This window comes from Aedes aegypti, chromosome 2, assembly GCF_002204515.2.
Source record: "Aedes aegypti strain LVP_AGWG chromosome 2, AaegL5.0 Primary Assembly, whole genome shotgun sequence".
In the NCBI taxonomy this organism is placed as follows: domain Eukaryota; kingdom Metazoa; phylum Arthropoda; class Insecta; order Diptera; family Culicidae; genus Aedes; species Aedes aegypti.
In genome coordinates, this window is record NC_035108.1 from 170,927,276 (window position 1) to 170,944,336 (window position 17,061).

The following is a 17,061-nucleotide window of genomic DNA, read 5'->3' on the forward strand; positions in this document are numbered from 1 at the left end:
TGATGCAGCGAGGTTCGCGTCGGAGTCGCAAAGTATTTCATCCCAGTTCATACGTGAAAAGAAGTCGTTCATACCATCGAAATTAGCCCGATTGAAATCGTAGGAAACTCTTTCAGAACTATCGTGACAACACCGATAAGGGTCAATCTCCAGTTTTATCAGCAGAGGTGGATGATGCCTGGCAATCTTCACGAGAGGTGCAGGAGCTTGTATAGCCGTGCAGTTCGCACACAGTTCTTCGCTCACAAAGCACAGATCAAGAGTTCGATTATTTTCATTTTCAACTCCGTTCATTTGGTTGAGCCTGGCGGTACTATATCCATCAAGCAGCTCACGTGAAGTTTGACCGATTGAGGATCGTGAAATGTTCGGGAAGAAGACTCCAGACGGATTGCGATGCCAGGTGATCGTGCTCAAATTGAAGTCACCGAGGATGACAATTTTGTCCCTAGGTCCCATTTGCGATACTATCCAATTAACCGATTCAATGTGGCGCTCAACTAAAACGGCATCATTAACACGATCGGGAGGGATGTAGATAACGCAAACGTACAGTGTTGCGTCAACAGTTGAAATTGCAACCCAGATTTGTTCGATCGCAGAGCTATTAGGAGGCTTAATTATACGGGATTTTATCCTAGAACGCACAGCCAACAACACACCACCTCCTATGCTCTTGTTGCTATTAGAAGTCGATCGGTCTTGACGATAAACCGAAAACGATGAATCGAACAGTTGGCTAGACGAAGTGCAACCATTCAGCCATGTTTCGGAGATGGCATAAACATCATAACATCCATCACTAAGTGCCAGTTGGTATTCAGCAATGGAGCTGTTAATTCCGCCAACATTTTGGTAGTACATCAGAATGTTTGAATCTGCGTTCGCAACGTTCACTTCGGGTGATGAGGACCTATGGGTTGAAGTTTCATCAGGACGAGAATTACCAATAGTAATAGGATACATGCCATGATTGGCAGCTTGGAAGACCTCATCACCAGCACTAGACTCAGGGCCGGGACGACTTTGACGGCTGGAACGTGTATGTTGCGACTGCACTGTGTTTTAATTCCTCGTTTTCATGCGCTTTTTGAATAGCGCCCTAACCGTTGATTTTAGCGATATAGTTTGTTCGGAGAAGTTTCTTGGTATGTTAAGGCGCAACTTTTGACGAAAAAAATTTTGTGATCAATCCACCTAGCAGTGAGATAGAAAAACTATTTTTTCAAAAAATTTAGATAGACATATGGTGTCTTCGGCAAAGTTGTAGAATTGGCAATTTGAAACAACTTTGTCGAAGACACAACTTTTCTATCTCTTATACTTTTTGAGATATATGCGATTGTATGTGAATGACCCCTAAAAATCATATTTTTTATCATAACTTTTTTCCAAGATTTTTAACATTTTTTGTGTTTTCTACAAAGTTGTTTGTCATAGAAAAACCCGTGTTTTTGCTGAACATATCATCACCCTATCTTTTGAAGTAACAAAGTTATTCATGAATTACTCTTTTTTCAAGGGGTAGTTTAGGCCTCTATAACTGGCTTCGGCGCAAAATGGCGCAGACAACTCTTACAAATCATGAAAGTACCATATCTTCCCTTTCGGCAGTTGATAAAAACTTTTGTCTATAAGCGTCTTTGCATGGGTTTTTACTATCAAACAAATAAGCCTTATTAAAACGAATTCGACTGATAATTCTTTTACTTTAAGAGATAGAGAGGTGCAATGTTCAGCAAAAACACGCGTTTCAAGATGTTTAACAACTTTGTAGAAGATATGAAAAATGTTAAAAATCTTGTAAAAGAGTTACGAATTTTTTAACTTAAAGTACACAAATTTGTATGAAAAAAATAATTTAAAATCATTTTCGATTATAACTTTTTACTTAAATTTTTAACATTTTTCATGTCTTGTACAAAGTTGTTAAACATCTTGAAACGCGTGTTTTTGCTGAACATTGCACCTCTCTATCTCTTAAAGTAAAAGAATTATCAGTCGAATTCGTTTTAATAAGGCTTATTTGTTTGATAGTAAAAACCCATGCAAAGACGCTTATAGACAAAAGTTTTTATCAACTGCCGAAAGGGAAGATATGGTACTTTCATGATTTGTAAGAGTTGTCTGCGCCATTTTGCGCCGAAGCCAGTTATAGAGGCCTAAACTACCCCTTGAAAAAAAGAGTAATTCATGAATAACTTTGTTACTTAAAAAGATAGGGTGATGATATGTTCAGCAAAAACACGGGTTTTTCTATAACAAACAACTTTGTAGAAAACACAAAAAATGTTAAAAATCTTGGAAAAAAGTTATGATAAAAAATATGATTTTTAGGGGTCATTCACATACAACGGCATATATCTCAAAAAGTATAAGAGATAGAAAAATTGTGTCTTCGACAAAGTTGTTTCAAATTGCCAATTCTACAACTTTGTCGAAGACACCATATGTCTATCTAAATTTTTTGAAAAATTAGTTTTTCTATCTCACTGCTAGGTGGATTGATCACAAAATTTTTTTCGTCAAAAGTTGCGCCTTAATATACCAAGAAACTTCTCCGAACAAACTATATCGCTAAAATCAACGGTTAGGGCGCTATTCAAAAAGCGCATGAAAACGAGGAATTAAAACACAGTGGACTGGTTTGCGATGGCGGCACGTACAATAAGCTCGACTGAGCTAGGCGGATCCGAGGCTTCCATACTGCTTAGTTGCGGGCGTCCCGGGATATATTGCGATGAGCAGGAGATGATGTGCGGATATGTCTCGTTGATATACATCGGAGTTGTAGACGATGAAGCTTCGTGAATAGAAGTGTGCATAATAGCACACAGTCTGGAATCGGAATGTCGATCAGGCAGGGAGAGGTTTCGATAATTCAAATACTTGCCTGTAAAAGTAGGCTGGAGGACCTCCACAACAGACTCGACGACAGGACCGCGACGTCTAGGGGGACTGGGGGTAGTTTGCCCACGTTAAGGAGAACAGCGATTTTAGATGTGAAAAACATTATTTCATGCTCTTTTTTAATTATGGTCAGATAGACAAACATGTTTTCTACCAAATAGCAGAAACAGCTATCCATTTTAACTTTTCTGGGGTTTATAAATTAATTTTTAAAAAATGCTTGCTTAACTGCATATGTATTGTTTTGCGGGGTAAAACGCCCCGCTTGAGTTCGGCGTTAGCCATGCTGTAAACGAACGCACACAATCATGCATGTATATGTGTTGCATACATCCGGGCGTTTGTTCAGATGTTATTGTTCATTAATAGTATACATGCTGATGCGAAAAATGTACATTTGTAAGGTTCAAATTTCTGCGTAACTTCAACGTGGCATTACGTTTGGTAGAATTTGAATTCAAACGGCTGTTTTGGTGTTATGCAAGAGGGGTGGGCGTTTTGCCCCCAGAGTTGATTAAAGTTTAGGTCCTCCAATAAGCTTTTTGAGGGCAAATTTAACATATGTTTTGCACGTAATACAAACTATGACAGTGCACAAGTTGGCTCTCGGCAATAGTTTCAGAAATTGGGTTATTTATCGACCTAAAAAATGACATTGAAAATCGCACAAAATTGCAACGAAAACAGCGAAAAACGTTTTTATACGATTTTATCGATTTGGTTGAGAAAAACACATAAAAACATATTAGCAAAAGCCTTTTTATCCATTTTCTATGATCTAGGGTCAAAAAAAGCATAATAAAACACATCGTTCGTCCAAAACGATGGTGGCGCGTTTTGCCCCCTATGGGCATATTACCCCCAGTTCCCCTACGATGATCGCTGGCAGCAAAAGGCGGGACTGTGTCGAGTAGTGTGGAGGCCTCCATAGTGCTTTCTAATATGCGTCGCGGTTGCCTTGTTCCATCATGCTGGTTTCTTCCGCTGATGAGCAAGCGTTGATTGGTTGATTCACAGTTATTGCATCGGTTTGGTTCGGTGTCACTTGAGGTTTCCAAAAATTTTCATTTGATCGGAGATTTTGGAACTCACGAAAGTAAACTCCCCTGGGCCAAGTCGAGGAAGATAATGCTCTGTCTTTAAAATTTGCGCTCAGTCCAATTTTAAAAGATATGAACGATAGCGTGTTCACATCTCGATTTTTGGCAACGAGACGGACAACTTCCACATCATCCGTTCCTAAGCGACGTGAAACCAAAGAACGTAAACATATAATCTAGTACATTTCGGTAGTTCATTTTTATGTTTAAAACTTTGTTTGTTTTGCTTACATATAGGATGCTCATTTTGCCCCGCCCCTTCACTTTTTAAATAATATTCTATTTTCCAATATATTTTTTCAAGAATAAATCTAATTTCGCTCTCGAATTGTTCAGTATTACCAGAAGTATCAGTTGATTGGTAAAATTTGCCAGAATAATAAATATAATTGTCTTACAGCCTTAATTTAAAACTGCCAAAATTATAAGCTTTTCATGACAAAGGACAAATATGTACATTTTTGTGAATATCTCGAGTTTTAAAACGAATATTTTTACGGTTTTTATTGTGGTGGCTATTTGAAGCATCCTCTAGCAGATCACAATAACACTAGACATTAAAACACTGTTTTTGAGGTCAAATCCGAGGTGACTCATATTGCCCCGTATGTTCATATTGCCCCCATTGCCCCTACCACCGCTAGCTTTCGCTAACGAGTCTAACGAAATCCAAAGGCACGGGTCCAAACAAGGATCGATAGTTAGAATAATGTAGTATTGAAAAGTACTGTTATTGTAGCACTGAGAAGAACTGTTTTATTGCTTTAGGTAGCTTCAAAAACGTCCGAGAGCAGAAAGAATTTGTGTACGCACAGCACGAGGGTACGATACGGGAAATATTTGCTCCCCTATGCTTAAACGATTTTAATTATAGTAAATAGCATCCTCCCAAAGTTTGAGGTGATTCGGAAGAAATTTGGCTGTGCACAAGCCATTTGAAGTTTGTATGGAGATTACTATGGAAAACGCCAATCTTTTGTGTTCAGCTCTCTATCTCTTCGTCATAATATTTTATGGAAAAGTGAACAAGCGTTCTTATGTGAAATCCTCCTAGCTACAACTTTGCCGAATACCACTTTTTGATTGGACGTCAGGATAAATTGTTATTCATCATCATAAAGTTGGTTTGCATGTAGCATGCTTCACCAACTGTTCGGCAGGCAACAGTGGTGCTCCTGGCGGGAAGAATAGATCAAAGGCTACTATGTTCTACAGCAAAAATGCAGTGTTGCTCTGAATGTAATTGAATTATCATCTCAGCATGATTTAGACTTTGTTATCAATAATAACAAATTATCCTTACGTCCCATCAAAATGTGGTCTTCAGCAAAGCTGTAGCTGGGAAGTTTTCACATGAGATATGTGTGTTCACTTTTCCATAGATTATTATGACGAGCAGTTAGAGGACTCCATATAAACTTCAAATAGCGTGTGCACAACCAAATTTCTTCCGAATCACTTCAAATTTTAGGAGGATAATTTTCACCATAAAACCATCGTTTAAGCATAGGGGAGCAAAAACTTCAAAATTTGCATCAGTCTAATGCGCACTGAAAACTAGCATGATTTGGAATAATTAGACGGTTGTATTCTATAATATAGATATACTTTTGCGTTACAATTCGTAGAAATGAGTAACAAACTCGATTCGCTAGCTGCAGTCGTGTCCAACCAGCGCACCCTCCCTGTATCACCATCAACATTATCATAAAGTTGGGCCACCCTACCGAAATAATTCACAAGCACGATAAAGTTTTCCTTTCGAACGAAGACATCACTAGTGTCTTATAGGGTCACGTCTCACGAGTGACTGTCTTCGCGATTAATATTAGAACTGGTTCATAGAATAGTTTCGAGTTTTTTTCGGAATTGAATAACAACAGGATTTTTTTTACAATCCAAAAATGAAGAATGTATATTTCTAACCTTTTCTTTCTGACCTCTTTACACGTTGCATTCCTCTCTTATTGTTTAATGTTAATATTCAGTGTTGGATTTATTGTTGCATTCTTCCACATGAACCTGTCAGGGTGCCGGTGGAAGAGTTCCATGGAGGTTGTTTTATTGAGCTGAGTATTTCAGTTTTCACACAAAACAATGGCTATTGTTGAATCTTTTTTTGTTTATAAATTATGTATTTAAAGTAAACGGCGTATGATAATCCAGAATTCTGATCATTGTAAAATAATGGATGAATATTTGTCTGCTCAGAAATTAAATGCATAGGTATTTGTTTCCGCCTCTTTAAAACTATTGCCTTAACGTGTGACTACCAATCAGGAGGGCAAATCTGAGGAGATGCCTTTATTAAAAAGATCACTAAATTGTCATGGAACTAAGCATGCGCGAAATAGTACACAATAATTACAAGTTACATTCATAAGTATAAATTACAACAATATGCGCTACGTACTAAACCGATGCCGACACTGTTTATAGATAATCTGTTTTCATTCATTTCTTAAGAGAGATTTTGTTTTCCTACAAACAGAAAATAATCCTCTTCTATGGAGAATCTTCCCACTGCCGTTCTCTGTGTTTCACTTGCTTCTTGCTGTACTATAAATTAATGAGATTTGTTTAATATATTACGATTCCAATATGTCTCATAATTATAATATTTAAAAGCTATAACTTTTTACAGCCATTTCATTGTATTAGCTTTTAATGCGTCGTAATTTTTCCATTCTGGGGACTAACTATTATCAAAATTTGCGGTTTCTGGCTAATTCTAGCTTATTCAATCAAAATTGCATACCGAGAAGATGGACCACTTAACATTGTGTCTAATAAATTATTCTGAAAATAATACCTTTGCCAACGGCAACTATCGAATGTAAAAATGAATTACAATGGTCAAATTTAGCAATTAAGGTTAGATTAGGTTTGTGCACTCGCTAATCGACCTACCAGTGGTGCCAAATTTGACCATGCGCAGTGTAGTCCTTGCTTACCAGATGTCCTTCTTCTCAATATGGTTGCTGCTTTCAACCATTTTTTATGAATTTAATTTTACTGAGTAGCGAAAGAGATGTTGAATTTTTATTTAAAAATTGTCCTAAATGTGTTCGAGTATGCGTAATTTATGAGCTGTGAAATCTACTCATGATTATTTTTGGTCAAAGTGAGGTCGTTCTGAAACGAACTGATGTTTTATTCATTAGTTTTAGGATAATATTTCGCTAATACTGGAGATATAAAGGAGGAAAGGGTTGGCCCGTAAAAAGTGGGCGACTGTAAAGTCTGTTCGTATCAAAAAGCTACCATTCGCGTAGGAAGCAGAAAAACGGTCCAATATTTGGCCTGGGTCTATAATTTCCATGCAATGGTCCCGCTCTGTTATGCAGCTCGAAAATGAAAACGGGAGAGAGAGCGATACATTAAATAACTGGTTCTGCTTAGCGTTACGCCTATTTAGAACAACTCTTTACCCTATTGTCACACTTTAATCTAGCCGCGCATAACGCGGAACAATATCGTTTTTGATCCAGAAATCGCAATTCTCACTGTTATATGTTGGCAGTGCGTCTTGACCGATGTCGAGAAGTTTTCGTCGCAGTTCAGATTTGATCTCACCATGTGAGACGTAGTGGTAGAACAGCTGTTGAATGGCGGAGACATATCGTCTCTGTTCCGGAGTTTTTGGCTCGTAGCGGCCGAGAATAGCCTGAATGTCCGAGTCGACATTTGCTATGCCAAGCTCGCCTCCGGTTTGCGTTACTACGTAGAACTGAGAAGTGAGTAATTTCTGGGAAATTGTCATCAAGGGGCAGACGGTACGGATGTCCGAAATCATGGCAACTAGTCCTTGATACGTGGCGTTGTATCGTTTCAGGGCTTCCTCAGTGAGACCGAGTTCTCCAATTTTGCTCTCGTTGACGTGCTTCGTAACCAGTTCTGGGGTCCATTCGGTGTATTTGAGATGCAGTTTTTCAGAGTGACTTTCATGAGCGGTTGTTCCGATCACGTACTTCAGCTTTCCGGTTTCTGTACTCCAGACATCAGCAGGGTGCTGTTGAAGAATATGACCGTCCAAAACGAGCCACTCATGATTGGCTGTTGCGTTTTCTTCAACGGAGGGCAGATCAGGGAAGATTCTTCTCCAAGTATCCGGAACAGCATCTAAAACATCTTCATCCTCCTTATCCCGTAGACATTCTGCGTTTTCACACTTAATGCGACCCAGATAAGCAGTATTGGCTTTCTCTGACTCTGGTAGAGGATTTCCAGGATAGATCGAGGCAGCAGATGAGATCCAAGATCTGGCAAACAGTTTGGAGGTCTTGTTGGATGACGCCAAGGCAGCGACCATAGTTCCTCCCGCACGATGCCCGAAAAGAGTGACGGATTCAGGGTTTCCACCGAAATGAGCAATGTTAAGCTGAACCCATTTTAGAGCCGCAATTATGTCCGAAAGTCCATAGTTGCCCGAGGTTGGTGGATGAGATGATTTTGTGAGCTGTTCAAGAGCGAGAAAGCCGAAAACATTCAAGCGGAAATTTGGCCGCACAAAGATTACATCACGAGCACGAGCATAGCGCGTAGACGGACGCAACTTGCCGGGTGAATCACCGGTGAAAGATTCAGCTCCGATCAAAACAACTACAGGCAGTGGGTTGTCGTATCGCACATTTGGAGTAATGACGTCCAAGGTGAGACAGTCTTCGGCACCATCAACCTTTCCGTCGGCGTAGAACTGCCAGCAAACCGGTGTAGAGTTGTGCGCTTTCAGTGTTTCATTCCAGCAGTAGTTGATATTGTCAATGGGTTGAGCAGCCTTCCAACGGAGCGGACCAACCGGCGGAACGGCGTACGGAATTCCACGGAACGCAAATGCACCATCTTCCAGCACACCTTCAACTTTACCGCATGACGTTACCGTTTCGATGTACTTTCCGTCTCGAATCGGAGCGGTGACCGGGTCCGATTTGCCGATGAATGTGAAGGCAATGATTAAGGCAAGCAGCAGCAGGAACACCACAATTCCGGTGATGATGGCAATGTCGTCTGGAAAAGAAGGAACGAATATTAGAGTTTTGTGTTTTAAACTTCGAAATATGAGTAATCATGCTGTCGAGGTTTGTTGATTTCAGTCCATGTTTTATCATTGAGTTTCTCATCAGTTGAGGGTTAAACTTTTTACTCCACAATATCGCCTTTTTAGGACATCTAATCTGGTATTTTTTCCAACACCATTAACACTCAATACATGCTAATCGAAAGGTGGGAATGGCACTTCGACGAACACCTGAATGGCGCAAATAACAGAGCAGGCAGTGAGGACACAGACAGCTGAGTATATTTCTAGCATCAAAATCTGAACTCATCAAAATGGGCCCGAAAAAATTGTCATTTGTTTGCACCTAGTGAAAGAGACTTAGTAGATTGAAAGTTTACTAATTGAAGTGTGAAAATCTTCGAATTTATATGTTTTTGCCGTGGGCGGCGAAACTCCGATTGGTTCGAACGCATCAGACTTGCTGGTAGGTAGAACGAAGCACGCCTTGTAGACTTTTTTGGGCTGTGGTGGTGAAATACGATGGTGCAACATCTGGTAAAAATGGGTTTTGATTAAAAAAATCTCAAGAATGGAAGAAAAGGCTTCAAAATGTGGAGTGATATCAAAGAAAACCGAAAGCAGCAAACCCGCTTAGTCCGGGACAAAAAGCGCCGCCTGGAACAAGCGGAATGTGAAGAAATGAAGCAGCTGCATCGCTCACAAGAAACGCGAAAGTTCTATAAGAATACTTAACGCATCTCGGAAAGGCTTCGTGTCGTGAGTCTAAACGTGTAGGAATAATGATGGAAGCATCTTGACAGACATGAGGTGATTGAAAGATGGAACCAGCACCAGCAAACACCTGAATGGCACGGAGAACACAGGCGCAGAGAGTCACGATAGCAGAAGAAATGACTACGTCAGCACGGCGAATGAAGGAAACCAACCTGTTCCCACATTGGGGGCAGTCAAAGATGTGATCAATTAGCTCAAAAACAAGAATGCGACTGGTAAAGATGGTATTGGAGCTGAAATCATGAAAATGAGCCTGGTTCTTCGCCAGTCTGCACCTGGTCTGATTGTCAGAATCTGGGGAACGGAACAGCTATCGGAGGAGTTGAAGCAAGGGGTCATGTGGAAACTATCGTGTGATCACTATCCTGAATGCCGCCTACAAAGTGAAACCTCAAATTATCTTCCGTCGTCTATTACCAATAGCAAATGAGTTTGTGGGAAGTTATCATGTTGGTTTCGTCAACGATCGCTCGACGACCGACCCAATCTTCACTGTACGGTAAATCGGTAAAAAGCTATGGAAAATTATTGACGAAAACAGCTTTCCCGGGAAGCTCACAAGACTAATTAAGAGCAACGAAAAGGCTTCGTGCCGCGAGCAGAATAGCGTGAAGATTTCGGGCGAACATTCCAAATGCCGACTTCGATAGGGTGATGGACTTTCGTGTCTGCAGTTCAACAACACGCTAGAAGCTGTCTTGCGGAGAGCCGGGTTCATCAACCGAAGTACGATTTTTAAGATTCTGCCGCTTCGTGGATGATATGCATATTGTCAGCAGAACATTGTGAATGGGGGCAGATTGGTACGCCCCCTGAAACGTGAAGCGACAAAAGTCGGCTTGATAATGAATGCGCCAAAAACAAAGTACATGACAAGAAGTATGGATTATACTGGAACTATGCAAGCACTTGGAGTGTTCGAATGACGGGTGCTTAGGGCCATTTTTGGCGGTGTGTGGCGACGGAGAATGAACCACGAGCTCGTCAGGCTCTACGGTGAACCCAATATCCAGAAGGTGGCGTAAGCCGGAAGAATGCGTTGGGCACGGTATGTTGCAAGACTACAGGACAAGATGGTGTTTGCGTCGAATCCAGTTGGTACAAGAAGACGGGGAGCACAGCGAGCGAAGTAGTTTGATCCTGTAAAGAATAAACGGACAATGCTGTATCGTGTCAGCACCGAAGAGGCAGCTCCTCTAGCACGATGTAGGTAGCGCTATCCTGGTTAGGTGGCCTATCGAAGACTCTTTAAAAGTAGAGGCAACCGGAATGATTTTACTGCAACAGACCCGGCAATGAATGAAGGACAACGATCTTCCGAGGCCCTAATATCGACTCGGATCATTATCTCGTTATAGCTAAAATTCGGACGAGGTTATCGAGCGTCACGAGTTCCAGAGCAAACAGAACGCAACGCTTCAATATACAACGCTTGTCGACTGATGGGGCAGCTGCACAGTACCGCCAGCAACTAGACGAGCAGTAGGGAAGAATCAACGTTGCTGGAGATGCCGACAGCCTGTGGGACCCTATCCACGAAGCTGTGACAACAATGGCGCGGGAAGTGATTGTCACTGGTCAACGACGAAGACGAAACGACTGGTTCGATGAAGAGTGCCAGAGAGTGACAGACATGATGAATGTCGTCAGAAGCCGTATGCTTGTGGCCGGTATCCGACAGAATAGAGAGCGGTACAGGGCAGCGAGAGCCGATGAAAAGCGAATCCCTTGCACAAAGAAAAGGTAGCACGAAGAAAGTGTGGTAGCTGAAGCTCAAGACAGCTTGAACTGAAATGATATGCGGAGATTCTATGCAACGGTCAACGGTGCGCGGCACAATGCCGTTTCTGTGCCCGCCATGTGCAATGATCGAGAAGGGAATTTGCTGATCGATAAAACGGCGGTGGCTGCCAGGTGGAAGGAGCACTTTCAGCAATTGTTGAACGGTGAAAATGGAAATATAAATGACTGCAAAATCATGCAAGCTCCATCACCGCTCATCAAAACCTGCAAACACCATCCAGCGTTACTAATGGAAATTGCAGTCAATCCACAATTATGTTTCCGCAACACTCTGGAAGACGTTCGATACGATTTCGGCAAAGCTGACTTCAATGGCATGAACAACTTTCTCACAAGCTTGTACTGGGATGACATTCTCCATAATAGCGATGCCAATCTCGCTGCTTCGACGTTGTCCGGTATCTTGTTGTATGCCATCGGCCAATTTGTCCCTATCAAGCCTAGTTTCAAGCCTCCGAAACCGATATGGTCAAATCCTGAACTTAAGCAACTAAAAAGGGCCAAACAGGCAGCTCTCCGGCGTCACAGCAAATATCGTACGGACTCTACAAGAGAAATGTACGTTCAAGCTAACACCGAATATAAACGGCTCAACGATCATCTGTATAATGCCCATCAGGACAATCTGCAAAGACGGCTCAAGCATAATCCCAAAAGTTTCTGGAATTATGTCAATGATCAACGGAAGGAATCCGGTTTGCCATCAACGATGTCCAACGGAACTTTTGAAGCAGATTCTACCGCGGGTATTGCCGATTTGTTCCGAACTCAATTTAGTAGCGTTTTTACAGACGAACTAGTTGACCCATGTGTAGTAGACGAAGCAACCAGGATTGTACCTCAACTTCCGATTTCTGTTCAGCGGTTCTACGTCACCGATGGAATGGTAAAATCAGCAGGGAAGAAATTGAAATCATCCACCGGAAGTGGGCCGGATGGAATCCCATCGCTTGTTTTAAAACGCTGCGTGGATTCTCTAGCCTCACCTTTAGCATCGATATTTAACTTATCGTTGTCTACTGGTATTTTTCCGAACTGCTGGAAAGAATCGTACGTCTTTCCAGTTTTTAAGAAAGGATGCAAGCGATTGGTTTCAAATTATCGTGGCATAGCTGCACTCAGCGCCACCTCGAAACTATTTGAGTTAATCGTATTGCACGAGCTGGTTCACAGTTACGCGCATTATATTTCGCCACAACAGCATGGATTTATGGCCAAACGATCGACTACAACTAATTTGCCGTCATTCACCTCGTTCGTAATTCGGCAGATAGAAGATGGCCAACAGGTTGACGCTGCGTTTGACAAAATGAACCATCAAATCGCACTGGCAAAATTTGACAAGCTTGGAATGGATGCTCAAATCCTTAGTTGGCTCCATTCTTATCTGGTCGATCGAAGCATGTCCGTCAAAATTGGAGACCATGTATCGCTACCATTTTCTGTTTGTTCCGGCGTTCCTCAAGGCAGCCATATCGGCCCATTTTTATTCTTGCTGTACATGAACGATGTTAATTTCGTGCTAAATTGCTTAAAACTCTCGTATGCCGATGACCTGAAGCTTTACTATACGATCAAGAAGGCCGAAGATGCCCTTTTCCTACAACAAGAACTGGTAGTTTTTGCTGAGTGGTGCCGCATTAATCGTATGGTACTCAATGTAACTAAATGCTCAGTAATCTCGTTCGGCCGCAAACATACACTCCATCATTTTGGCTATAATTTGAATGGTGTGCAGCTACAACGCGAAACAACAATCAAGGATTTGGGTATCCTGATTGATTCCAAATTAACATTTAAAGATCATGTCGCATATGTCGTTAGTAAAGCTTCGTCGCAACTGGGATTCTTGTTCCGATTTGCAAAAAAATTTAAAGACATATATTGCTTCAAAGCTCTTTACTGCTCCATTGTGCGACCCATTCTGGAGTATTCCTCTGCTGTCTGGTCGCCTTACTATCAGAACGAAATTCAACGGATCGAGGGTATCCAGCGCAAATTCATCCGCTTTGCGTTGCGTCATCTCAGATGGAACAATCCGCTCAACTTACCCAGCTACAGGAGCCGTTGCAAGCTGATAAATTTGGATTTACTGGAAGATAGACGCAATGTTGCAAAGTGCTGCTTTATTGGAAACCTCCTGCAATGCAACATTGATTGTCCAACGCTGCTTAGCCTGGTAAATATCAACATACCCAGCCGCAACCTACGCTCGCACTCGTTTTTGACCATTTCTCCAGCCAGGACGAACTACGGATTGCATGAACCTGTGCCAAACCTCCTTGGCTTTGCGGACGATATAGACCTAATTGGAATCGATCGCAGGTCAGTGGAAGAGGCCTTCGTGCCGCTGAAGAGGGAGACAGCGAGGATAGGCCTGACCATTAATTCTACCAAGACGAAGTACACGGTTGCAGGTAGAAATAGAGTCAGGCATGGTGGTGTAGGTGCTGAAGTAGTGTTTGATGGGGATGTGTTTTGAGGTTGTTGAATAATTTGTTTAGCTTGGAACACTTGTGACATGTGACAACGACGTTTCCCGCGAAGTTAGAAGACGTGTTGCGGCTGCGAATAGGGCCTTTTACGGACTACGTGTGCAGCTTAGGTCCCGCAGCTTGCAAACGGAAACAAAATTCGTCCTGTATAAAACATTGATTCTTCCGGGCACGAAGCGTGGACGTTGCAAAAGTCAGACCGGAAAGCTCTCGATGTTTTCGAGCGTAAAGTGCTGCGGACAATACTCGATGTGAAACTCGAAAATGGTGTGTGGCGCAGACGCATGAATAACGAGTTGTATCAAGTGTACAAAGATGGAATATTTTCAAGCAAGCGTGTAAAATACGGCAGATTTCAGTGGGCTGGTCACTTTGTGCGAATGTCGGAAGAAAGAATTGCGAAAAATAATATTCAACAGGGAACCAGGTAGAGGTCGGCGGTTTCGGGGAAGACCACGAATACGCTGTCTGTACGCAGTGGAAGAGGACCTGGCAACCCTTAACGTTCGGGGCAACTGGAGAAGTTTCGCCCAAGACCAACGAAGATGGAGCTCTACAATACGCCCGGCAATGGCGTGACGCTACGCTGTAGCCATCAAGGTATCAAGGTAAGGTAGGTAAACTCCCATGAAAATGTAACTCAACTTACCAACTGTGCACCTGTAGTTCCGAATACGTTCCAGACAGGGATACTTGGACGGAGCCGGTTCGTCAGCCTCATCCTTTTCGGTGTCTTTCTTCTCCTCGGGTTTGACCAGTGCTTCCGAGTCGGTGCCATTGGCACCCGGTTTGTTGTCTACGGTATCCTTCGTTTCGGTGTCCTTCAGCGAATCATCTAGAGTTTCCATCGATGCTAAGCCGGCGCGATTCTTTGGTCTTTTTCCCAGCTCCAGATCGTCTTCGCCCTCTCCGGTTGCGGATTTGAACCTTTTCGGGATTATGCTAGCCAGTGGAACTTTCAGTGCATCCAGCAGCCCTTTCTTCGGTGCCTGTTCGGTTTCCTGTGCCTCTTCTTTTTTCTCGACTGCACTTTCATCCTCGGGCTTCTTGTCGGTGGCTTCTGCCGTCACTTCATCGTTCTCCTCTTCCTCTGGTTTAGCTTTGGTTTCCTCGGTTGGCACCGGCTCGGCCTGCTTCTTGGCGAACGGATTACGCAGACGTAGATTGGCGAAAAATCCGGGACGCTTTGGTTTTTCTTCTGCCGCTTCCGCTGCCTTGGCATCCTTATCGGTTTCTTGCTTTTCCAGCAGTTCGTTATCGGCTCCATCGGCTTCCTTGGCTTTGCCCTTGTTGAAGAATCCAGGGAGTTTGAAGGCACCGGCCGGGACTTTTTTCGGTTTAACTTCTCGCTCTTCTGCCTGTACTTTGTTCGGCTTGTCCGTTTTGGCCTTCTCGTCTTCCACTTTGACCGTTTCGGTTGATGTTTCATCGGGGATATTGATAATCTCTTCGGTACCGTTCACGTTTTCGCTGCTTCGCTTCTTCTCATCGGCAGGCTTCTCAGTTTCTTTGTCGTCAGTCTTTTCTTCGCGGGTGGCCAGTAGCTTCTCAGTTTCCTTTGGATCGGCTTCCGGTTCATGGTGGGGCTCGGGGGCAGCAGGTGTTTCTGTTGTTGGCTTCTCTGTGGGTGCAGTTGGCGGCGCTGTATCCTTATCGTCTGTTTCACCCATGATTGTAGCTGGTTCCTAACGGTATGCGGTTTATGAAATCTCTAAAAGGAAAGAAGAGAAAGGGAAAATCGTTGTAGAATCTGATTGCGGGTATGTAGCAGATTGATTATCGGTTTCATTTAGTGAATTTAGATCATCCATCCGATTGATACGACCATGTAAGGCCACAATGCATCTTGGAAGTCAGTGAGCCAAAAGATAGTCAGGGGCAAAAATCAAGTCAGATAACTGTTATTTCAGATTACATAGCGCGGTGTACTCGTAAATTGATGGCCTTTTCTAGCATGCTCCCATTTCGTAGCTTACAAGTTGAATGTAGTTACAGAAGCACGCCAGAAGTGCACCGCGCTTGGATAGTGATACTTAAATGCAACATTTTTTCTGCTTCTCTTGCTCGCTTTATCTTCAGAATAGGGTGACCAGAGGGTTATATGGTGATTATAGGGATTGATTTGAAACGCACTTCGTGGTTATCGCGTTAAAAGTCGTTCTAAGCTTTTAGTTGTAGACATGTTTTATGGTATCTGCTATGAAATAATCCTTCTGGTAACCCTAATCCAATGCTCGACCAAACCGATGGGTGAAGTTCAGGTTCAATTTAAAATTTATCTTCGGCTTACTCTTAACGCCTCGAACTCCTGAATTGAGTACCCTTTACCGGTTCCGGGGGCAATTGGCACACTCGCGGTTGATGTGCGGCAAATCCCCTCATCGATACAAACTTGGTTATGGCACTCATCATAGTCTTTTGGAATGTGCAGTACCTATACTGCAATATACCTGGCGGAGAACAACGTGAACGGAAGCTTGCTTCTCGTGTTGCTATGGAACGCTTCTCATGAGCTGATTATGGACACCATTAATCCAATTTTATTCGTGACTCTCGACTTGCATCAACGGAAAACACACCTCTCGCGCTTTTATTAGATACGGTTTAGCACTTGACTAGGAAAGGAAATTGTAACGTTTGTTTTAAATGAAACAGTTATTTTCTAATTCAGTCAAATTGAAACCAAAAATTGTGAGCTGCTCATAAATATGAGATTGCATCAAATTTCTTTTTTAAATTTCTGAATTCTGAAAATAGACGAACCATTAGAGTACTGCCTTGTTCACAGAGACAGCTTGTCCTATCATCTAACGATGTTCGAAATTTCAAAAAAGGTCATGTTTCCTTCAGCATATCTCACATCTTTTGTCAGTCCACCAAAAGACACAAAGGGCAATCACCACCAGCAGTGTAAGGCCCGAAAAGACAACGAGTTAATTTACATACAAGAATGAAAATG

General features: G+C 42.4%; 1 protein-coding gene across 1 annotated transcript in view; it reads right to left on the reverse strand.

The window, feature by feature from the left end:
- Positions 1 to 5,960: 5,960 nt before the first annotated feature.
- Positions 5,961 to 17,061, reverse strand: part of LOC5571711 (neurotactin) — a 166,753-nt gene continuing 155,652 nt past the window's right edge. Inside the window, exons 4-5 of the mRNA XM_001659807.2 lie at positions 14,752 to 15,813; positions 5,961 to 9,017 (exon numbers count right to left, since the gene is read on the reverse strand). Of these exons, the coding sequence (XP_001659857.1) occupies positions 7,456 to 9,017; positions 14,752 to 15,772 (2,583 nt within the window). The 5' untranslated portion in view covers positions 15,773 to 15,813 and the 3' untranslated portion in view covers positions 5,961 to 7,455. The remainder of the gene's footprint in view (positions 9,018 to 14,751; positions 15,814 to 17,061) is intronic.